We start from the raw sequence: 24,003 nt of genomic DNA, 5'->3' as shown, positions 1-24,003 counted from the left end.
GTCACATTGGGCATTGCAACAGAGACACTCCTGTTTGTCCTCCTGTTTGTCCTCCTGTCAGTCAACAGTCAAATTGCGATGACATACAGCTTTGTACGAATACAAGCTTATGGCATAATTAATGCAACTGCTACTCATGCCTAATTAAAACCAGCCTATGAAAATAAATAATCAAAAAAACACAATTTAGTCCTTAATTAAAGGGGAATATTTGTTTCATGCAGAGCCTCCCTGTTGCTTACATCCTGCAGTCCCTTGCTGCAGCTCCCAGAGGGGTCACAGCTGCCACAGTTATGTGAGAATAACCAGGCCAACAAAACAATTATGCTTTTCTCAAAGGTGTGATTCCCCTGCGAGGCAGAAAACAGTCGTTAATTGGACACAATAGCCATTCCACTCTTTACTTTCCAGTCACTTGCCACTCTGATATACTGGGATATGCATGCAAGAACAAAACTACTATTAAAAATATCAATTGAGTAGAAACACTTGGCACTTGCAGCACATGTGGGGTCAGAAACAACCGCAAAGAAAAGAGACGCGAAGCTTCACAGCAGAGAGCAGGTGGCCGTGGTTCACAGGTGCCCTGCTCAGTCTTTCTGTCTGTCTGTCTGTCAGTCTGGGACCGGACCTCCATTGGCCCCTCCATGGTGGGTCCGCCCAAATATGCCCCCCAAACCTCCCCTATCACTGGCTTTGCTGCCCAGCTCGTCGGGGGGTGTAGTGCACCACCAGGACCAGGGTGCCACTCTCTTGCTGTAGGGCGCCGATCTGGGTGCCGAAGGGCGTCCCGGAGAGCTCAGGGGATGTGATGGGCCCCAGGAGGGGGAGGGGCAGGCCATTGCCCAGGTGGTCCTCGACCCTGCTGCTGGGCTGGGTGTTGAGGGTGTGGCCCGACTGATGCTCTGCCCCGCATTTCACGAGGGCCACAAAGCACCTGTAAAACTACATGTCACAACGGAGACATCAACATCAAAGAGATAACATCATCTTGGCCCTCTGTATTCTCTGACAGACAACAACAGCCATGCGAATCATGAAATATGAAAATGCAGTTCACTATATCAGTGGTTAAAACAGGTTAATGTTCCTTGTTCTTGACTGCGTTCACTATCAAAACATAACCTGTATGCAAGGGGCCACTGTGGCTGTAAAGGTAATTAGAGGGTAGAATAAGGAGAGATGTAAGGTGAAACTCAATGGCAAGAGAACAAAAAAAGACACTCCGAGCATACATGTGCTGTATTCTGCATTATTCTTTCAGCTCAGTTCAGAGAACTTCACCACACTCTCATGTTTGGTAAAAGAGAACCCATACTCTCTTGAAAACACACAAAATTGTGGCAGACAGATCCAGTGAACAGCTGACATTGGAGCGGGAACAGACATGAACACTGTGAAGGCAGAGCAACCCCGCAATTGTTCGCTGACTCCTGCTTTCTGTTAATTTCCCCACTTGTCCTCTGCACTGAGTGGCAGCCCTGTCACCACCCATCCTATCGGCAGCGTCATTGATCGACGAGGAGCCTGAGCTGCTGGAGCTGCAACACCGGCTCCTGGACTGTGTGCATCACAGGCTTGAGCTGTATCTTCTGTAACTAACGAGGCACTTGTGTTTGCATATGTTACCCACAGGCCTCATCGACCACAATGCATGGGCGCATCAGGCTCACAGGAGCAGATCACAGCTGAATGGGATGTGCCGTTGTTTTCTATAGCAGATGAACTGAATAAGGTGCGGAAACGAAACAGCCTCGCTAACATTGCATGTGTGAATATGGATGAGGACACAGCATGATGAAAATCAAACTGAGCATAAGTGTCAATGCAGGAAAGGCCCTGGGCATGCAGACTGCCAAACAGCTGCTGTTCAGTGTGGAGTGCGAGAACTACAGAAATGTACAGAAATAATGAAATTCTAGACCCACAAATGGTCACGTACAGTAGCACTTAAATCAGTAGCTATGTTAGCTATATGCTCTCACTTAATGTGGTGCCAATATCTCTTGTCACTTTCCCTCTCTTTTTATGTATACCCATACAAAAGATATATTCACAATATGTTTTAGCGTAATCAATATATTTACAATTTGTAAATTATTGCTGTTTTTGTATATTGCAATATATTTCTACTTTGCATGAATATATTTTAAATATTTGCAATATATTCTTGGGCTGAACATCATATTTCTTCGTATATTACAGTATATTTAGTTTTCCTATGGGTATTCATATCAAAAGAGAGAGAACTTGAGGGATTATATATTTGTAATAAAAAATTTGTCTGATGGAGAGGGGCCGACAATATATCATGCAATTAGCATGTTGGCCAGTCACAGCAGAGCCAAGCTGAGTATGGAATGAGACGGACTCACACTGACGGGTGGAATGAGCTGCTGTCAGAAGCACTTCAGGTGGACTCACCACCAGCGGAGTCTGGTCCGCTTTGGCAAGGAATCAAGATGTCATGTAGCCCAGCATGACCGACAGCAGCAAGTGTTGCACAGAGGCGCAGAATGATATGCAAACTGGAGCTGCGAAACAGGCCATCGAAGGCAAGATCCAAGTGCGATGGTGCAATAATAGAACCCCGCCCAGTGTGACGAATGGGCACTTGACTGCATGAAGATGCGCTGATGAAGCATCTGGACCTCTCTGCCCGCACTTGCTGTGGGCTCATCAACACGTGACAACATTCCAACAGGACGGCATACGCTCATGCTACTTGCGCAACAATGTCCTCTTTATGAATTGGGGAATGTGACAGTTATGCCGTGAATGCCCTACTCGCCACATCTGAGCCCCACTGGATATCTGTGGGACAAGCCGGAATGACGTTCGGCTCAGAGTTCGGTGTACAGGCAGATGCTTGTCCAGACACTACAAGAGTGATGGGAAAGATTTGCTGCAAAATCATTCTAACATTATGCAAAATAAGGGAGCACAACCCCTGAAAAATGGAATTTGCATCAAAACCAGACCACTTCTGTTTTATTCACCAAATAACCTCCAAACAAAAAATGTGTATTTATGTCCTTGATCTTGCATAGTTTGAAATGCAAAATTAAATGTTATTCAAGCTCTGTTTAGAATGTGATTCAAACTGTGCTTTTATTTCCTGCAGTCCTCTATGATGAATTTCCCTAAATGGAAACACATGTGCTGCACCACACCAGCTGTGAGGAGCTTGTGCTGTGCGTGTTTCTGGCCCCCCCACCCCACCCCCCCTTACCTGATTGTTGAAGAGCACGTAGATGATGGGGTTGATCACAGTGCTGCTCTTGGCCAGGATGGAGGGCACAATGCTGGCCACGGGGTTGACCAGGTCCTTCCTACCAAAGGTGGCCACCAGCGCCATCACCCCGTATGGCATCCAGCACAGCAGGTAGCAGGACACCATGAACACCACCATCACCAGGATGTGGTTCTCCCGCCTCTGCGCGGACGTCTGGTTGATCTTGGCTGCCTGCGAGGAGGTGGATGTCATGCATAACAGCTGAGAAGCTGAGAGTTGGGGGGGGTAGGGGGGTTCTTCGTAAGAGCATACATCAAGGTCCCTTTAAACAACTATTAATGAATACCTCATTGGAACGTTATTGACATGTACTGGAGAACTTTTTAAAAAATTTTCCCTCTTATTAACCTTACGTTTCTGCCATTACAGATCGGCCACAGTTCACTCATCACTGTCTCTCACATCCACACACAGAGCAGTGCTAATAGATATTTGTCACACACTGATAGTGAGCTAGGACCTTACAGCACTACACTGATTACAGCTAGTAACATATGGGCCCTTGGACCCCTGGTAACATATGGGCCCCCTATGGACACTGACACAGAGGACCTTTGGATGAGGTAACCCCACCCTACCACTGCAGGACGAAGCCAATGCCAGCCCATTGCTGCATAGCTGGCTAATGGCAAACGCCACGCTAAAGCTAAGTGATGCCTGGGTTGTAAGGCCCAGCCTTTGTCCAGAGAGCCCTTACTGGCAGAGCCAATCAGGATTCCCAGTTGACAAGAAGACACCGCTCAAGCCTTACAAATGACTCGATGTTTGATGGGCTTTCATAAGTCATTTGTAAGGGGTGAGACAGGTGCTGCAAATCAGTCATTGCAAAAAATGAATAATAATTTTGAATGAATTATGAATGAAGAATGTATTAGCTGCTATAAGTAGTATATTACTTCTTGGTAGGCTAAATTAATGGTACCTTATATGAAGTATAACCAAAGTTTAATTTCTTCTACTGTTCCTTCATTCCAGTTCTCACAATAATCCTGTCCCTGAAATCCTCCGCTTTTTACAGACAGAAATCCCAGTCACATTCCTCAGCTATTTTTGCTGTACAAATTCAACTGTAATTAGACAGATGTGGGCTCCATTCCTCATTGCACCCCTGTGTGTAATGCATTGTATTTCTCCACAATTGACTTATCCTAAGTTATCTTTTGAAGTTATATGTGACATGTTTGGCATACTTACCATTCAAAACAACAGTGTTTGCAAATGAAAATGAGAGCCTGGATTATTGCTGGTCATATCAGACCCTTTTAAGCCCTAGTGATATGTTGCTTATTTTTCCATTCCAAGCCCTAGTTCTTCCTGCGCATATAATTCACCCAAAGTGAAATCGCGAGCATAATGTCATTGAGAAAGTAAGCTGATCTATTGTCTCAATGTAAAAAAACGCACACAAAGGTGATTTATTTCAACACACCAATACACTATTCAATATTTCATTCTGAGTGGTTGGTTTTCTGCTTGGTTTTCTTATCTCTGGAACGGTTTCAACTGCCTGCAACAGTCTGACCTTAAAATGCAACCCGAGCTCCACTCCTTTAAATTCCCCCCTTCAGCTGTCTTCAGACTCCCCATTCCTATTCCTGAATAATATTTAATGCCCTCTTAGTTTTTACTGCTCATTTCTTGTCCTGTCTTTGAAGAAAAAAAAGCTACCAGAATATAATGCCTTTAAACATATGACCAGCAAAATGGTAACGATGTGAATTTTGGCTGGGTTAAGAGTAAAAAATGTGACAAAAAGAAGCATAGAAAGCAGAAGGATAGGGGAGCCCAGCTTCATTTAATTAAAGAGAGGGCCAGAGGCAGGCTCCAGTGAAATAGTAGAAGGTCAGACACTGCCAGAACAGCACTGAGCACCAACATTCCATGCTAAAATCAGACAAACATCTGACTTGCCACTTCCAAAATCCAAACGACTGAATAATTAATGCCCACATCGATCATTTACCTTGCATCAGTTTCATATGTCAAAGCTACAAAGGGACCATTGATTTGCTTTTTGCATTATTGAACTGTCCTGGGTCCATCCTGAGTTTTTTGTTACTGAGTAATGAAAATGGTGTGCCACAATCATTACCGCTAATGACGGAGGCATCTGCAGCCATGTTTGGTCGATATTTTATCTGAAATGAATACAGTAAGCCGTGATGCTGGAACATCTCACAGCAGAATCAGGCCGAATTATTATGTACGGATTAGCTCTTTGCCACAGTGAGTTTGCACTCTGTTGAAAGGAGGAAATAGCTCGTATCTTTAAGCTGCAGTGTCCCTTGTAGAGACGTGCAGAGTTTCTCCCACGTCTGTGCAAAAGTGTGAGTGGCTAACTGTGGGCCTCCCTCTGAGCGAGCGACTCGTGACGCAAGCTCAGCGCTGTTAATTTAACGCTATTTCAGGTGGGCTGTCAGACAGCAAGCTGCCAGACATCTGTCTCCGTGTCCTCACCAGCAGGTCGGGCGCCCAATGGGGAGAGGTGACAAGACGCCCATAGTGTCGCCCACCGGGGGCAGCGCCGCCCGACTCACAGCTACCCAGGCTCTTTACACGCTCGGTTAGGCTTCCTGATGTCTCCTCTCCTTCCTGCCATCATGCAGCGGTCGAGGTTTCCTCCTTATTCTCAAAATTAAACCTGCACAGGAAACACATACTGAACTGTCTTCAACTGTCTCCTCAGCATCTCCTCTCCTAAAGCCCCTTTGGCTGAACTAACAAATGGATCATACTTTACCAGAATCACTTATTGCTTTCTGAATTTCAGCCCATTAACATTTTGTGTTGTCTCTGCCCTGTGCACATATGGTCCTTCTCCCACTGAAGAGGAGGATGAAGTTCAGCGGGGTGTCCAGCTGACTGGTAAAACAAGACTCATTTAGCAGGTAAACCTCGAGCGCTGTGATCACAGAAGGCACATCTTCTCATTCTCGATTCAATGGTCAGCTCCAGCATTCCTATACGTAGGCAGCTTCCCCATGCGTGGCTGCTGCATGGAACCTGGTCTTTACCTCATTTAAGAGGAAAACTAATTTTTCAAATATAGTCAAACACGTTACACATCACAGTAAACCATATTTTTTGCTTCATTTTGTCCAGTTTGCCTATTGCCTGTGTCTTTTTAAATCATTATTTCACCAGCTCTCCTCTGGTTCCACAAGTCCAGTAATACCTCTGACATATGCAGTACTGATTCATGTGCTATTGACTGTGACTATGCAAGTGGACCTCTCTCTAGACACTGACGTCATTTGGAATTTAACCCATCAAGTGGGAGCCTGAAGTAATTGGAGCCACTGAGGTCATGAGAGGGAGATCAGACCCGGCATTCTAGGGATGAGTGTCATAGACTCAAGGTGATCTCCTCAATCCTTCCTATATGAGTCCAATTACATATGGTATATTATCTTAAAATACATTTTGATTTTCTACTACAAAACTAGTCAGATCGCTTGTAACTACAAATGAAGACTAGACTATGATGTAATGCCATTCTATCTATATACAGACACTGCAGTTCATCCTAAGTGCTGCACCACAGGGTTCAAGCAGGGGGGCTATACATGGTGACCCTAATTTCTGACCGAATAAATTTATACCAAGTTTGCTTTAAGATTCTTTCAGTTCACATCAGGAGAAGTTCTTTGTAAACTATTAATGCTTGGAAACCCACAAATCAGATGTTTAGCAAGTTGTGTGTCGATGTCCAGTGATTTCAAGAACCCTTTATTACGCCCTACTGTAAAGGAAATAAATGCATCCATTGTAATTGAATCTGTTATGCTCCCAGCTACACCACAGATTTACTGTAAGTACAATTATGTCAATGCGTTGCTCTTAAAGGAATGTTACCTTGTAGGTAGAGTACTTTACCATGGAGATTTCCAAAACTGCCATAGAAGCAGTATGTGGCTCAGGCTTTTAACACCCACCTTTAAATTAGTATATTCTTTAAACGCTGTGCAGTAAGTTGGTGTGGGCTTTAAACTAACAAAACTAATGCAATTGCTTCTGACTGGCAAACCTATCATGTTACCATGGTAAGTCTGCCATTTCAATTGTAATTGTTTCACAAAGCACTTACATATCATATAGGCTGTGATTTTGATTGACAGATATGTCCTTATATGCTTCTTCTCCTTACAAACTCTTTATTTAAACCTGGACCTAAACTGAAGGAATAGGTTTCAAAAACACTTTCTTGATTCCAGCAAGAGTCCAGGCTGAGAATTGACAAAGCATCACAGGCTTAATACAGCCAATAATCCCTTGGGTGGACAGACATACCCTGGAGGAAATGAACTGGTTACGCAACAGGCTGTCACCAGTAGAAACAGACGAAACCCAGATTCTGGATTTCTAAAAATAGCCAAGTGATTCATTCACGAAACAGGTTCGATGGGGAGACAGCAGCCGCCTTGCCACCAATTTGAGCCCTAATGACATATTCCTTCACTCGGCTCACGGCTTATGTAATTCATTGGCGGCGCTGATGACTCACAATGGCAAGAGGGTTACTGACCTCCTGAGCAATGCCCAAACAGCCGCCCTGAATGGCTTACTTTTTTTTTGTTCTGGAGATAAATCGATGAAAGGCGCGTTTTCCACATCTCCCACGGTGTCATTTAAAACATCTTATTTTGTCATCTTTAAATAGAAAATGAAAACCAGGGACACACACTTAATTGGTCTCATAATGTGGCATTTCTTTCCTGACCGCCGGGTAGCAGTCCTTGATCTACTGACTGACATTTTTGTAGATGGGGAGAGGCACAGAGGGGGTTGAGGGGAAGGGTGGAGAAACTGAGAGGAGCAGTGCGAGTGAGGGAATGGCATGGACGTCATTACCGCACAGCGCTAATCTGGAGATCTCTTCCCAGGGGAAAAGTTCAGTGAGTTCCAAAACCTGCTCTGAATCTCCACAACCAGAGCCCCCCTCTCTCTGCTTTTGTGCACAGCAATAGATGAAAATGGTTGATGAAAAGTCCCTGGAGTGCCTGTCATCTACAGTCCTTTGGAGGACACCATCGACCCTGTGTTTGAGTTTGCCCCCATGGCAGTTTGCGGGCTGGTCTGCAGGCCCAAAGCAGCACATTACTGCTGGCCTCCACCCCCTGAACTGTGGGAAATGCAAGCAAGCTCAATGTGAGGTGATTAATGATGGCAGCTCACCCACTGGAGTCCCACAGCCATTTGGACATGATTAATTGTCTTAACCGAGTCAATGCAAGATACGAGAATGGCGTCACTCATGAGACTTTTTGGATACGGAATGAGGCAATGGAGATGTATTTGTGCTTGTGTGTCCCTTGTGTGTGTGTGTGTGTGTGTGTGTGTGTGTGTGTCTGTGTCTGTGTGTGTGTGTGTGTGTGTCTGTGTCTGTGTGTCTGTGTGTGTGTATGTATGTGTCTGTGTAAGTGTAAGTATGTGTCTGTGTATGTGTCTCTGTATGTGTGTGTGTGTGTGTGTGTGTCTCTGTGTGCACATGTGTAGACACACACATGCATATACTTACACAGACACATACATACACACACACAGTTACACAGATACATACACACACATGCATACACATACACAGACACATACATACACACACACAAGGGACACACGAGCACAAATACATGCATCTGTGTAAGTGTACGCATGTGTATGTGTGTATGTATGTAAGTGTGTGTGTGTGTGTGCGTGTCTGTGTCTGTGTGTGTCTGTGTGCGCGTGTGTAGACAGTGTCATCGCATTGTGTACAAGCAGCCTTGATTGAGGAGTGATGACTGCTGTTGTTGAAACACCAGGAATGAAATCCATGCATGGAGACTCACACGCACGCCCCCTGCCTAAGTGATTAGTGCTGTCTGTCTGGGCTGGTTGTGACATGGCTGCATAAGAGGCCAACATTGGAGAGGGAGGGAAGGGCTGTACATAAGCAGCCCTGGAGAAATCAGGTTTCTTATGCAGATGAGAGCTCTATGGACCCACCCTGAATTACACAGTGAAATTCAACCTCGACATGTCTACAAGCAGCAGCAGACTTCTGGGTAATGTTCTTTTCTAAAAGCCTAGTGTTTGCGGCTTTGGAGGAGGTACACTTTTAGATTTTTCACAAGTTTTGTTTTTGCTTGCTTGAGTGTATCCATTTCTCAGAGTCCTCATTGTGATTCCAATGAAAGCCCCACCGGTGCGTGCCATTCACAGGACTTGGCCAATGAACGTGCTGCCCCAGCAACAGTGTCTCTTGAAAATGTCAGCTCTTGGCACACTTGGTTGACTACTGCGAGAGAGGGTGGGGTGAGGAGTCTAGCCTTTGCAATGAGACCCAAATCCATGAGCTAGTGCTGTATGCACAATTTGCTCTTTAAACACTGAAACTGACGAGTTCTATTTGTCTTATAGAAGCTAGAAATTTGAAAAAGCAGAAAAACTTGCCACTAGGACTGAGCAAACTCACTTATTTACATTGAAACTCATTTCAAACCTGATTACCTGACAGTCTAGCAAATACATGTTAAAATCAAGTGCTGCAGGCTGCCAATCTTTGCATGCTGTTATGTTAAAATAACCTGAATATTCTGTATCTATGCATATTAGCAAATAATAACAAGGTGTTAAATAGAGCCTCATTTGTTTAAAGACCCTCAAATATTCTTCCTAAACATTTTCATTGTTTTAGATATTACTTAGGTAGAGGGCATGATTCCTGTGGAAAATTCAAGGAAACTTTTTGAAAAAATGTTGGGCCACCATGGATTTTGAGGGTGAAGTTGACAGAACTGCTGAACACAACCACAACACAGAATTGCACAAAGTCACAGAGCGCCGCACTGTGCAGGGTGTCATGTTGGGCAGCCCCGCGGGCTTCTGCAAGGGCGGGAGCACTTACCCCTCGAATGACGACGATGATCTTCCCGTAGCAGAAGACCATGAGCAGCAGGGGCAGCAGCAGGCAGAAGACGAAGAGGCAGACCACGTAGGAGACGCTGTTTGCCGAGCGCTGCTCCCACTGCACCGAGCAGGTGGTGCCTGGACCCTCAGGCCCGTAGCTGCTCCAGCCCAGGAGCGGCGGCACGGTCCACACCAGCGAGTAGAGCCACGAGCCCCCGATGAACAGCCACGCCTTCCTGTAGTCGGATGCGTCAGCCTTGGCCGAGCAGAGCACCGTCGAGTAGCGCTCATACGACAGCGTGGACAGGGACACCAGGGACACGATTCCTGCAGTGCACACAGCAAACGGGCCGTGGAGCGGCACAAGGCACCATGCTTCTGTTCACACTCACAATGCTTCCTGAACCAAGTTCTCCTTTAGCATTTTATAACACGAATGATATTAGAAACACCCAGAGGAGATCAATGTCCAAGCTATAACACAATGTTTTTACAGGGTTGTCCACTCTTCTCTGTTTGAAATCTATTTTGGGAAAAAAAACCCCATAAAAATCATATTGCAAACTGGAGGTTATTCTGAGCATCTCCCTTGCCTACTCTCCACATCCAGCTTTAGCTCCCAGTTAATTGCAGCTCCTACCTTTCTGTTTTTATGACTAGATAGCCAGATAGACTATTTGATGGTGCGCTCATTACCACAAGAGCCCAACACTCATACAGAGGCATCAGATTACAGCAGAATGTGTTGGCTCTTCCATTCCGGGTCATTGTGTAACATGGCTTGTGACTGGTGCTTTAATTAGCCACACTATATTTGTAAATAATTAAGCTGCTGTCTTCATGAAGGATTTACTCCTTCTTTATTCACCTAATGGAAAAATAAACCAAGCATCAATCTATGTACATATTCTCCCTACCTGTATCAGCATACATCCGCAAATACATTTGAATGGTTCTGGCCAAATTTAATTGGGAGGGCTCCAACTTCCACCCAGGTCTAATAGGAGTGAAAGTGTCTGTTCAAAGAAATGTTGTGGTCATTTTGCGCCCAGTGATCAGTGATTGGAAGAGTCGTGTTCTTAATATAAATCTTTGTCAGGTCATGAGTGGATTGAAAGTCTTTTAAATTGCATATAAAGCAATTCATAATTTATTAATTTTGCTACCAATTATGTGTTAAGGAAAAATTGTATGTGTGATGAGTAAATAGGGAATGACACAAAATGGTGAAATGAATTGATTGCTATAGCTTCTCTTCCTGAATAACATGCATTTTTGCCACCACCCTCCACAAGACCTTTAAAAATAATTTCACATATATTGGCATGCATTTCTGTTTATTACTATAAGTTTTCTGATAGCCTCCCTTGTCAGCTATCTATTTGTGTCATAGTCAGTGCTGGTACAACCCCAGAGCTGAAACTATTGAGCAAAAGTGGTTTCACCCACAAAAACTCTTCCAGACAGGTCCACATCATTAACAACTCTACTCTCCTGCTGAAGTTGTCCCCTCTCTCCTCCAAATTACCATCTGTCCCTTCGTCTCTACCATCTCTCCATTGGTGTGCAATGGCAGTTTGGATTTGTTTCAGAGCGCTGACCTGCAAACCCCCTTTTAAAATCAAGTATCATTTAGTCCAAGTTACTGCCAAAACCCTGTGAAGAATCTCAGGCTGATTGTTTCTTTTACAGTAAAAACATAGTTTATGTATATTAGCAGAAAAATTCCAAATAAAGCAGCTCTCCCTTTTATGAAATGGGCCACAAGGTTACAGCATCAAGCGGCATCCACAGCATCCACGTTCAGCATGTCTTTTCACCAGACAAGAAAGTCAGTACAATATGTCCTTAATAGCTTTATGGCAATGACCTGGACTCTGTTATACTGTACCTCCCTGATACACAATGTACTGTACCTCTCCACACTCTAATTCATCTTTTCCTAGAGCAACATCCATCCTCTGTGCCCCTCTACTGCTGGTGGTCTGTCTGTCCTTCCTTCCCCTTTGCTACCCTGCATTAAACATCTACATGTACTCCCCTCAGGCCCCTAAGTGGTAAAACATCTGGGGACCAGAGTCACTACCCACCCTTCATCACCCTCCAAGGACTCACCAGCACCAGACAGTGCACAAAGGCACAGTGCGGCAACAAACAGTGAAACTCCCATAATGCCTTTGAGGTTTTCTGGGGTTTTGTCCTTTTAGTGGGTGTGCCCTAAAGCATCTCCCAGAAGCCACTGGGTGGGTTGAAAGTTTTCATTGGAAAACCCATGAGTCAGGAACCTTAATAACAGTTTCTTTGTATCCACTCTTATTTATCAGTCTCCCTTAGAGACTGGCCACTAGTGTCACTGACCACAAAAACACTGAACTATTGATGTTTCCTTCATTCTTCTGGACATGCCATTGCTCAAAAATTCTTGAGACTGACATGATTAAATGGAAGAATGCAGCTATCCCTCTAGGGGACTTGTCAGTTTAAAAGGGTTTATTGAAACTGTCTCCTTTCTCTCTGTATCTAGGCAAAAAATGAAACAATGACAGATGTCTTGGAGTGTCAATAATAGTGTTTGCAGAGGTATATTTAGGACTGTGCTCATGAAGAGTGTTTAATCGAAGATGGAAGACCGCCCACTTTCAACCTATCCCACTGGGTGCCTTTTGGAGAGTATAGGAGTATTGTCATTTTGTTGATCTGCTTAAAAGTCTGAAGACACTGTCACTACCCACTAGTCCTTTCTGATGAGGTTCCAGTTTTCAGGACCAAAGAAAGGTCCTGGCTGTTCCGTCTCCTTCCTCCCTGACTCCAAATAAGCACTACCTCTCTTCTCACTTCTCATGGCAGGTTTCTTTTGAATCATGTAACTAAGGATGTGACTAATTCCCACCACAGATCCATGGAACCATGGGTAATGATGTAGGTCCTCCTTCACCAATAGAATGTGCGTGTAATTTGAGAAGACAGCACAGACACCTGCTGGGGATGGCAGCCCACCTCACTGGTGGTAATGGACGACCGTCAGTGTGCCCGAGCCAATCAAAGCTCTGCGTGCTGCATGTTGACTGTGCAAGAGTATGCTGTGTGCTTTTTGCACTGCTTTGCAGAAAAATCTCTCCTGAAAAATAAGGTGGTGTACCAGCTGAAAGACAACATGAGTGAGATTTAGAGGAGTCTGTGTAAAGTGTGTAAAAAGATGTAAAATTACTTCATTCAGAAATTATTATTAGGAAAGTTTTTCTGGTGTGCCTGAGAGCATATTTAGTCCTTTAAAGTTTGGCCATGTAGCTGACTTTAAGGTAAGAATTTTTTTTGCAATGTTGATCTCCTGATGACACAGCTTGTAATAAGAGTTGGTAAAAAGTTTTTGTTTTTTCTAAATTGTTTTGAAAAGAGTATTTCGCAAAGTAGATGGCATTTATCCATTATCATGAATTTCGCAATAATATCGGTTCTCCCCTCTTAATGCATACAAAGGTGTTGCATGAAATACGCTCCACAGGTGGGTTTCCAGTTATCCCGTGTGGGAGAGTGTCAAGGAGTTTTTATGGTTTTGAAAAAGACATTTTTTCTACTTCCATCCAATCATCTCCCGGAGCATTGCCCCAGGGGAAAGTTGTCTGCTTTAAGATGTCCGTCTGTCCCAAGACCTGAAGCCTGAACCTACTAAACTGATGTCCAGCTGCCAGCATGATGCTATTCCAATACAATGCGGAGCTGAGAAAACACCCACAAGCAAGACGACTGCTACAGAACAGAGACGTTCAGCATTCTCAAGCCATGGGGCTATCCTGAAAACCACCCCATCCATGAATGAGAGAGCCCCCTGTAGCCCACTGCCAGCCATCTCCCAAACCAGACTGTATATTCATTTCCGATGACTTACATACAGCTCATTGTGTATTTGTGTAACATTTATTTTTGTGTCGAAATATTTTTTTTAGGGCCAGTGGATTTTTTTTCCCACACTGGAAACTCTGTGCAATGCTTTGTGACAACCTTGGTTGTAAAATGCACTATATTACAGAAATGTTTTAGTAAATTGTATTGTTGTATGGGTTAGTGCCTGGGTGGGTGCTGATATAGGTGTGAATGTAGCAAGCATACTAATAGGTGCATTATTGTGCTTGAGCATCATTTGAAATAGTTGCATTTGTTATTTGACTTGTCTCATGAATATGAATATGTTATACAAGCAATGGACAAGCAATAGTAGTCTGTCACTGTATCCTGAGCTCTATAAATAGTGCCAATTAATGACTAGCTGCAACAACCTATATGTAGTACACTCTAGCTTACTGTATGTGTGAAACATACAATCTGGTTCTGCAAACACTGTGAAATGAAATAACCATTATAATCCATAATTCTGAATGTAGCACTAGCTTTGGAAGTCCTCAGTTGAAGCTCAGAGCTTGCAATTATAGATAGCTCTTTTCCAAACCAATCTCCCAGTACCACAGAACAGGTTTTCAGCTCCACTTACAGTATTCTCACAAGCAGTACAATATATTGCAGACCATCCCCCATCAGTTGTCAAAACGGGTGCCCAGTCCATCAGTGTTTATTAAAGGAACCAAAAATCATTCTCTGTCACAGAATACAATGGTAGACATCTATCCATCCAAAATGTATTTTTCTGCATAGTTCTGTATGTAATTGAGGAATGACCAGTGGATAACATATGCCCTATGCCATAGGAAATTAGGACTTCTTGATTTCTTAATAAATAAAAAAATGTCTAAAAATATTTACTGTATATTTATTTGCATTAATTTGCTAAATATCCATTCATTTGACAAAGTGGGTAATGAGAGTTTTTAAAGGCTGTCTTCTAGCAGGTAGTTCCAGCATTCATTTTCCTCTTTCATGTTTGATACATATGGTTTGGGACAATGGTCTCAGACTCTTCTCTAGCTGCAGCTCATGTTGTTTTACATATTACCCTAAATTACCATTTGGGAAAACTATGATCACTGAAAATTAAACTAATCACTTAAGAAAAGTAAATGATAGATGCATTTTGAGGTTCTATAAGTAATGACAAAAATAAATGAAACCGATTTTCTTTTGTGACTGAATTAAGACTGAACCCCTTCTCAATTATATTGAACTTTCTCATCTGATGGAATTCCAGATAGAATTCAGTAATTGCACTAATCAATACTTTTTGTCATTTTCAAATAATTAAGATAACATGGCAGGTGCAAAATCTGAACTTTTTTTCATCCTAAACAAGAGACTGATTTAACAATAATCAACACTGGCCATTGTAAGAAAGAGACCCACTTAATGTTTTCACTCCTCCAGGAACAGGTGCTTTAGCATACTACGGAAAATTCTGTCGGTGATGACTGCAGGAACATTGTTCTGAATTTCTGCAATGTCTCGATTCTCGGGAAATAAGACTTGTCTCTCAAAAAAGTAATTTAACTGAATTTATATATTACATAAATAATAAATAATAATATATTATTATATAATATATATCATAAATATTAGAGCAGTAAAGCAGAGTACCTCCCTATGCTCCATTTGGAGTTACAATTGCTTCCTCAGTACAGTAATTAATGAGTGGTTTATTCAGTGTAGCAGATGGGGTTGTGAGCTGGTACTGGGATAAATATACATGGTTCATATGTGGAGCATCAAAACTCAGAGCAATGCACATAATGCATTCAGTATATACCATTGTATAAAATGAATGCATTATGCATAATGCTACTGTTTCATACATGGCAGTGGGGCATGTTTTATTTATGTCTCTTATTACGGAGTTTGACCACAGAACCCCTCCATCAGCCGGCATGCAGGAGCTCTGTTTGAGCGGCTGCAATAAAACTGTCTACTGTCGTAAAACACCTGGTGTAAAATATAACACCACGAGTGGCACATGTCAGGATAAAAAAAGAGTGTCTCGATATGTGTGCACACAAACGAAGACACTTGCAAAATTATCATTCACCTCTGTGATTTCATTTTTTTTTTGTTTATGACACATTGTTCTGGAATCAGATCACCTGTCTCAAGCAAACTGCTGTCAATCATTCCTACATAGCGTAGCCACTGGTTAGTCCTTTCCTTCTAGAAAAAAATAGATTTGTCTATAATGTTTTTCAGGTCTTAAATAGGCTGCTCCAGCTCTGCCAACCTCCTCAATCAGGCCCCCTCTGTGCATTCAGCATGCAGACACCTCTGGAAGGGAAATGTGGATAAACAGATCAGGTCACCTGCCCTCCCCTCCAGGTGATAATTGAAAGGGAGAGAAGCTGTTAGGTAAGTTTAACTGAAACAGAAGAAGAGCGTGTGCTGAAAATGCACATGCTACATTTGACCCCTAGGGGGCCTTCTCTTTCTCAAAATCGAGGCACAGGACATCAGCATTATTTGGAAGCTGGGGCTCATCTCCTGTGTTGTGAAGACTGTGACATCCTCGGAGTGTCCCCTGGACAGTTTTACCTTTTCAGGCAACATATTCAGTGGCTGATGGTGTTGTGCCTGGATGTACCCTTTCCATAGCATCTATTGACATCTGTTGAAGTCTCCTGAGATATTATGAGTCTGACTGCATGGCAGTGCTGGATATGAGATGACGAAAGTTTAATTCTAGAATGTTGGCTAATACAGTCAGCTCTGGGTGTATTTGCAACTAAACATTGCACTACATGCATTTAGTAGATGCACTTATCCAGAGTGACTTCCATCATAATAGAACATAACTGTATTCATTCAATTTATATGAGCAACAGTGTCAAGACCCTAACAACACTCCCAGACCAGTGACTGTGAGCTTAACACTATTCAAGCCCTACCACAAGTTAACTTGTGCAATCTGACAGAAGCCAACTATACTACCATACAGCATTCTCTAGAACCGTGTTTCCCAACCCTGCTCCTGGAGGCACACTGTCCTGCATATCTTCTATGTATCCTTCCTGCTTGACTAAATCAGGTGTGTTCAGCTAATCAAAAGTGCCACTGATGAGTTCAGTCAGGTAGGTAGAGCAGGGATAGATAGAAGATATGCAGGACAGTGTGCCTTCAGGAGCAGGGTTGGGAAACGCTGCTCTAGAAAACAGAACTAAACAAACTGAAACGACAGACATTTTAAATGATCAGCAAACTGGCAAAAAAAAAAAAAACTGCGAGTGAAATACAATTCATTTTCAGCTAAAGATAGTGCCGTCCTCTAACCTTTACGTGCCTATGACTCACTTCAGTCGATCAGGAGTACAATACAGCTTCCCCGTAAAAAAGCGCGTCTGTGACATCAGAATTTGAACGAAGTACCTATTTAAAGGCTAAAGACTTGCGGGTTTTTCTGGTCTAACTTTTAAAAAGTGATTAGATCGGATATAAGGCATGCTGAATGGCCGGTTAAGATTTTGCCAGTGCGACACGAGTCTGTCACTGAGCAGGAAATTACGAATCGTTGTCAATCCATGTGCCAACAATTTATGACTTGTTTTTGCGCTGTTAATGTAGCCAATTAGGCTAAGACATTTAAGTTGCGACACCACCGGAACACAGTCAAATGTTGTATGTTTGCTTGTGAGAAAAGTGATGTTTGAACTAAGTTGCATTTTTTTTATTTCCATGCGTAAAGTATGCCCACAATCCCCCTATATATGTATGTATATTGTTACAGAAAGGACCCTGATGCCTGTACCTAAACGCCAGTGTATGTGAGTACCTGTTGATTTGGAGAGCGCGCAATGTGCCGAAATCCTAATTGGTTTGCAAGTTTTTACCTTAGTCTGGAACGGTACCTTTATTATTAAGATTTATTGGAAAGAAAATCTTCGTAAGAAGCGAACAAACCACACCTTTGTAATGTCCGAACGAAGTCATGTTGACCACAGTAGTCTGTTTCAATTACAGCAGTAGTATACATTGTAATAACGGCATTCACAAAGAAAAAGTAAAAGAGATAATCTTACCGAAAAGTGCGTTGGCGAAGCCGTACCACTTACAGCCGTGATGCCCTATGAGCCATCTACCGTAGAGACTCGCGGCGAAGCTGAACGGAGTCCCAAATATGCAAACTAGCATGTCGCTCACGCTGATGTTCAACAGGATGAGATTGATGGGAGTTCGCAGCGCCTGGAACCTTGCAAAGATCAGCAGGACAAGGAAGTTGCTCAGGAATCCTAGAATTAGGATGAATCCGAGGAAGACCGCCACCACCGTGTGGCCAGTCCTGCTCAGACCGGAGGGGTCCTGAGGCGCCGAGGAGTCTCGCAAGCTGACATTAGCGCTTTTGTTTAGGATGGAGCTGTCACTGGTGCTGAAATTCAGGTCCCAGTGCTGCACAACCATGCCGGCCAGGGTTCACTACCGGAGAGTGCAAAGCGACAAACGGGACCTGGGCAGGAGATGCCCTCTCACAGTGTAGTTCCTCGGGCTCAGCCAGAGTAGCGAAGTCAGGCAACCACGCTGCGCAAGTCGCGTGTTGCTTACTCGCTCATTCACTCCGTTCTGATCATATCGTGTATGAGTGGGGAAATGCCACTCAATAATTTGTCACCTCTCACCGTTCTTTCTCTTTCGCTCTCTCTCTTTCTCTCTGCCACCCCCTCTCTCGCTCTCTCTCTTTCTTTCTAAGTCATTTCGGAGTCTGTCTACACTCTAATTACATTTTAATAAGGGGTGGGCTCGCTGCAAGGCAGCCGCGATTGCGTTTGCATTTTCCGAGGAGGTGAGGTTTCAGGCATTATTTTTATTCATGCCAGTATACATTGCGTTCAAATTGTTATTCATACTGCCTTCCTCCCATACACATATTACTAGATTTAGTTTGTGTCTAATGTTTTAATTCTTTGGTTTAAACACCACAAATGGAACTTAGAATGCTAACTACGCGTCAGTGTCGTGTTAATGCCAAAAGTAGCATCTGTTTAATGTGTGAAACAGCTGTAGTGTAGAGTATACAGGTAATCTTATCTATGGAAATTTGAAATGCATGAACATTGCATGAACACGCAAGACAAACGTTACAGGAGTCTGCTTGGTTGAAATACATTTATTGCTGTTGTCAAATGTGAACATGCAATCTTACTGTTTAACGCTGCATGTTGAATGAAAAGACGATGTCAGTTCTGACGCCTGATGCCTTTTGCGTGTCAGGGTGTAAGTCCTCGGCAGCCAATCACGGGATTGTTTGAGAAAGTCTGGATGTTGTGCCTTTTCCAAAACACTCTTCCATTATACACATACACATGTCCATAATGTAACGCTTCATGTGGCACCTGAGATAATAAGTCAGTTCCCTTGGGATACAATGCATCTGAATGCATCCACATTGCTTTTCAGAAGGCCATAAAGAGATACTTTAAACGTCCCATCTATTTCATTCTTATTCATTCCAAGAGGCATGGTGTGCTCTCGGGGGGTTTTGTTTCACACAGTGTTTCAGAGCTTTTGATCACCCCAGTGTATACCTTGAGCAGACCTTCTCTGTGCACTTGGCCAGCTTCACTCTCCTCTCACACTTTACTTTTTAATCCCCTCAGCTACTCAGGGGAAGAAAAGCCAGTTGCAATAGTCTCTGTCCCTCTTTTCTTTGTGTCACAGAGGGCAGACACAAGAGGCCGAGGCCCACTGGGTAACTACCTCAAATAAGCAATCTGCTTACAATCACAGGTCACATGACCCTGCGGACCAGGTGCACATTGTTCTGTGCTATCATGCAGCGTATAGTATAATGACTGCCCTCCTGAACAATGTAAGGAATTAAGGAAAAGTTGGAGGCATCAGAGCTCAGGCCATATCTGGGCTCCTGATGGCCACAGAAGGTCTCAGCATCACCACAGCCCCTGAAACCAGATGAGGCTCCACTGGAGCCCATCACTCTGCTGTCTCACCTCCATCAACCATGTCATAATCTCCAAAACGGCAAGACTTTGATGCATGCAATGTCTTCTTCCCTTTGGTTGCCAGGTTAAATTCCTCATTATTGATCATCAGTGACAGCGGGAAAAAGGAGGGGCTGTCCTGTAAACATACATACACGTGGCTTCTCCTGCTCACTCCCATTGCCTTTGTTTTAGGCCATTATTGTACCAGACTCAGTTTTAGTTTTCCCATTTGAAACATACCTTTGTGTTAAGAAAGACACAGCCAGAGTTTTACCATTGCTAACATGTATTAATTTCATAATGAAGTGAGCTGGCAGTGTGGCGGGCAGTCCACTCCTGATTCCTCACATTGTGCAGCCAGAGAATTCCAGCTGAGCCATAGAAATAAAAATGCTGAGCAGTTAGAAAATCTGTTCTTTCTTCTCTGTTCTTTGTCCTTTTGTGGTATTGTGGTCAAAACATTATGTTATGTTTTCTTGGAATGCTAAAAAGTTCTTTTTGTTCTCAACATCAGAGAACACACATAAACAGAACCTTCCCCTCCAACCCCATGACTTTGTTCCTACTGGAACAAGAGTACGTGTACCACTGGAAATGAACCATGGCAGTATGCAGGCAGAAACAGAGGTGGGAGCGTGGGGAGGGACACAATCTGACTTTAGCAGATGTCAGAGACACAGCAGCCCAACTGAGGTGTGAAATAGAGGAAGAGACAGATTAAGGCACATGTGGAGACACAGGAAAGGGCTGTGTTACAAGTTCCTGACAGACAGATTTGCAATATCAGGGCAGGTGTTAACTCTGTTAGCACCTGCATACCATCCAAGAGGGTCATTATAAACAAACATTACTTACAGGCCTGACCATCAGCAACTTTTTTGATTGATCCCAGAACAGACAGACGTTATCATTATCTGTGCCATGTGTTAAAATTCATATTGCAGTGTTTAAAAACTGACGTTACTCATTATCATAGCAGAGGAAGTTGCAAGTTTGTGTGCAGATAACATACTCACAACAACAGGCTGTCAGACCGCTGTGCATGTAAGTTTTCTGTGTCTGCTTCACACTGTGCTTCAGTGTGTGGGGAGAAGGTATGCATTGATTTTGTTGGGGGATCTGGTTTCCCCAGAGTTTTCCATGATCCGCATGACAGTGGAAGCAGTGATACAGCATGAGTGAAGAGAGGCACAGGCCCTGAAGGTTAATGGGATGGGTCTTCGGAAATTGTAGCAGATGGTGTAAAATCATTCGGGACACTGACATGCCAAAGGAGGGACCGCTGAGACCCGCCGCCCTCCCTCCAGCAGGAGGAAAAATGCATCAACATTAGATAGACATTTCTATTGTATTTTCCTGTACGGCGCAACATACAGTACTGTATGTGCATTCAAGAGAGAGTTGGATCATGAGTTCAAGAAGGTTTTGCATGTGTGTAAAAGACCTCCCCCTGCTTGCAACACACACACACACATACGTCAGTGCGTGACAGGCACGTGTTTGGAATCTCCATTCAGAGAGAGAGTTCACTGCAGTCAATGACCATGTGTCACTGTGGCGTGACGCAGCACGCCCTCGTCAGCTCCGGAAGAGCTCGGTCACCGATGCCCTCCCCCTGCAGTGCCATCACGCCACGTCAAAGCGTGCTCTCCAAATCCCGTGCGCCCCCGCACCTGGGTCACCCGACTCCAGACGGGGGTCCCTGGCAGCCGCGCGGACCCGGGACGCCGTGCCAAGGAGAGCGGGCCGGCAGCACACAGAGCGGCAGGCCGCTGCCTGCGGAGCGAGAGTGCAGCGTGAGGTCGGCCCGGCGCTCGGACGCCGCGTGGGGGCCGCCACCCACGCTCAGCCGCTCTTAATCCTCTCCCAGATCCTCTCCGCAGGACCCAGACTTAATTACCGCGACCCTCCGAGGGAGGGGAAGCGGGGAAAGGAGGGGGGCCGCAGGGCACGCAGCGAGGGAGGCGCGGCTTTGATTGGCCAGGGAGGGGGTCTTGTCTGGTTCTGGCACCTTTGGCTTTTATTTGGAGCGGGACTCTGGCGGCAGCAGATGGAGGGTGCTAAAATTAGTGGAGAGGCATCAATAATCCACAAACACGCCTGTCGACATGGCTGCTCCTCCATCTGTGCCCTCACGTGAAAATCGGCCAGGCCAAGGGGACAGGGAAGAGACCCCCCCCCAAAGTCATCAGGGTCAGAGTGGACCGTGAACTGTTGAACTACAGCTGCGGAAGGCTGGGAGGTAACACTTTCTGAAGTCACTTCTCCTGTTTCCAGCCTGGCATCACATACAAGAGTTTGTGCCCGTTCATTTCTGCACCAATACCAAACCACCCATTTTCTGCCCACGGTGTTCAAGCGCCACAGTGGTTGACATATTCTAAAGTGTCAGGAAAACATAGCAGCGAGATTAAAGGAGCTCTGAATAACCTGGAAAAACAAAGTTTCCGTACTGTCAGTGATGAGTTTCCTTTCCAAGCAAGCTTGAATTGGAAGATACACATCCTGTTGTAATTTATGCTTGCTAAAAAAGACATGCTTTGCCATCATTAACACACATGCAGTAAGCCAGCCTTGCACTCTTGACATCACCTTTTTTTTTTTCAAATGGTGAGAGAAATCCGAAGCTGTGACCCTTCGGTAATACATGTGACTTGGTACAAGAATATGCAGAAGCTACACACACGGAAGTTCAGCTGAATGGGGTCCCAGTGCTTTTCATACAGACCGCCATTCATCCTTCCCGTGAGCATAAACAGATTGCGTGCAACTCACCCGCCAAGGTAATGCGAGCACCGCAGCTGCGGGGCGCTGACACGCCGCATTGTTGACTTGGAGGGCCACGCGTGGGAAGCGGACTCACGTTCCTTCCTCCGTCGCCTCGCCGGGGGCAAACGTCTAATGAAAGCATTATATCACTCCAGGATCACAGTGCCTACACAGAGTGGTGTCACTTCTAATTGTTCAATTCTAATTGATTTCCATTCATAAAGTCGCGGGGGTGGGCGGGAGAGGGAGGCACGATTGAAATGCCTGGAGTAAGTCGATCCCACAACCCCTCCCTCAACATGCACACACGCACAAACATGCACACACACACACACACACACACACACACACACACACACACACACATACTCACACACTAGTAAACTTGCCCAAACACACACAAGATTACACATGATTACACACAAGCACACACTCACAAACATGCATGCTCATTCACACACTCTGCATACTACACACATATGCAAACTTCCACACACACATACACACATACACACACACGCACACACAGGACAGAGCCCTCTGTTTGAAAGCATTCAAGGACAGTAGAGTCGGAAGTTAGCGAGGGAGGGGGGAGACGGGGTGGGGCGGGTGTGAAGTCAGCGTGGGAGAGGAATCCGCAGGTGCTGCGTTTGACGTCTCCCGTGCCATGATGAAGCAGCCGCACGTGAGCTTCCCTCATCCCGACGCGCAGCGTAGGCAGACGCAGCACGACTCAATCGTTCTCCGCAGCACATACGTCACCGCCATCCGGCTGGCTTCCGCAGGCCCGCTCTCATCAGTCTCACCATCCCGCACAGACAGGACCCTTACCGGAAGCAGCACTGACCTTGCTACCCTCACCTCCTAACTCCGGTTCGACAATGAGAACCACTACCGGCCTACACCTGCTGCCCCAGTCTAGCTGCTGGAGGAGGGCGAGAAGGAGGAGGGAGACTCAAAGTTCTCGGAGTCCGCCTCTGACTGACAGCTGCGCCAACATTCATTAGCTTGCGCAACAAAGATCAAAATGTTGTTAACTAAAAAGCAGATATGATCAGCTTTGCAAACAATTTTAGAAAAATTATTCCTAATTATGCCAGAGCAATCCCCACCAATTGCTCTGCATTAGCCAAATGCCTATCTGAACATGGACAGAGGATATGAAGACTCAGCTTTCACTAACAGTGTTTGCAGGAA

At 44.6% G+C, this 24,003-nt stretch overlaps 1 protein-coding gene across 1 annotated transcript; it reads right to left on the bottom strand.

Annotated features, from left to right (window-relative positions):
* Window positions 1–515: 515 nt before the first annotated feature.
* Window positions 516–18,640, bottom strand: LOC118775090 (pinopsin-like). The gene is made up of 4 exons (XM_036524805.1): window positions 18,121–18,640; window positions 10,179–10,507; window positions 3,233–3,466; window positions 516–945 (listed from the first exon to the last, which is right to left on the bottom strand). Exons 1-4 carry the CDS (start codon window positions 18,497–18,499, stop codon window positions 688–690), a joined length of 1,200 nt encoding a protein of 399 aa, XP_036380698.1. The 5' UTR covers window positions 18,500–18,640; the 3' UTR covers window positions 516–687.
* Window positions 18,641–24,003: the final 5,363 nt, after the last annotated feature.

Source organism: Megalops cyprinoides, chromosome 3, assembly GCF_013368585.1.
Source record: "Megalops cyprinoides isolate fMegCyp1 chromosome 3, fMegCyp1.pri, whole genome shotgun sequence".
Lineage (NCBI taxonomy): Eukaryota > Metazoa > Chordata > Actinopteri > Elopiformes > Megalopidae > Megalops > Megalops cyprinoides.
Note: the sequence above shows the minus strand (reverse complement) of the source record. Positions and strands in the feature narration are given on the sequence as shown.

Coding starts and splice junctions, on each gene's coding strand:
- LOC118775090 (XM_036524805.1), bottom strand. CDS start 18,499: ATGGTTGTGCAGCACTGGGACCTGAATTTCAGCACCAGTGACAGCTCC. Junction 3,467..10,178: donor TCATCGTCGTCATTCGAGGG/GTAAGTGCTCCC, acceptor ACCTCCTCGCAG/GCAGCCAAGATCAACCAGAC. Junction 946..3,232: donor ACGTGCTCTTCAACAATCAG/GTAAGGGGGGGT, acceptor TGTGACATGTAG/TTTTACAGGTGCTTTGTGGC.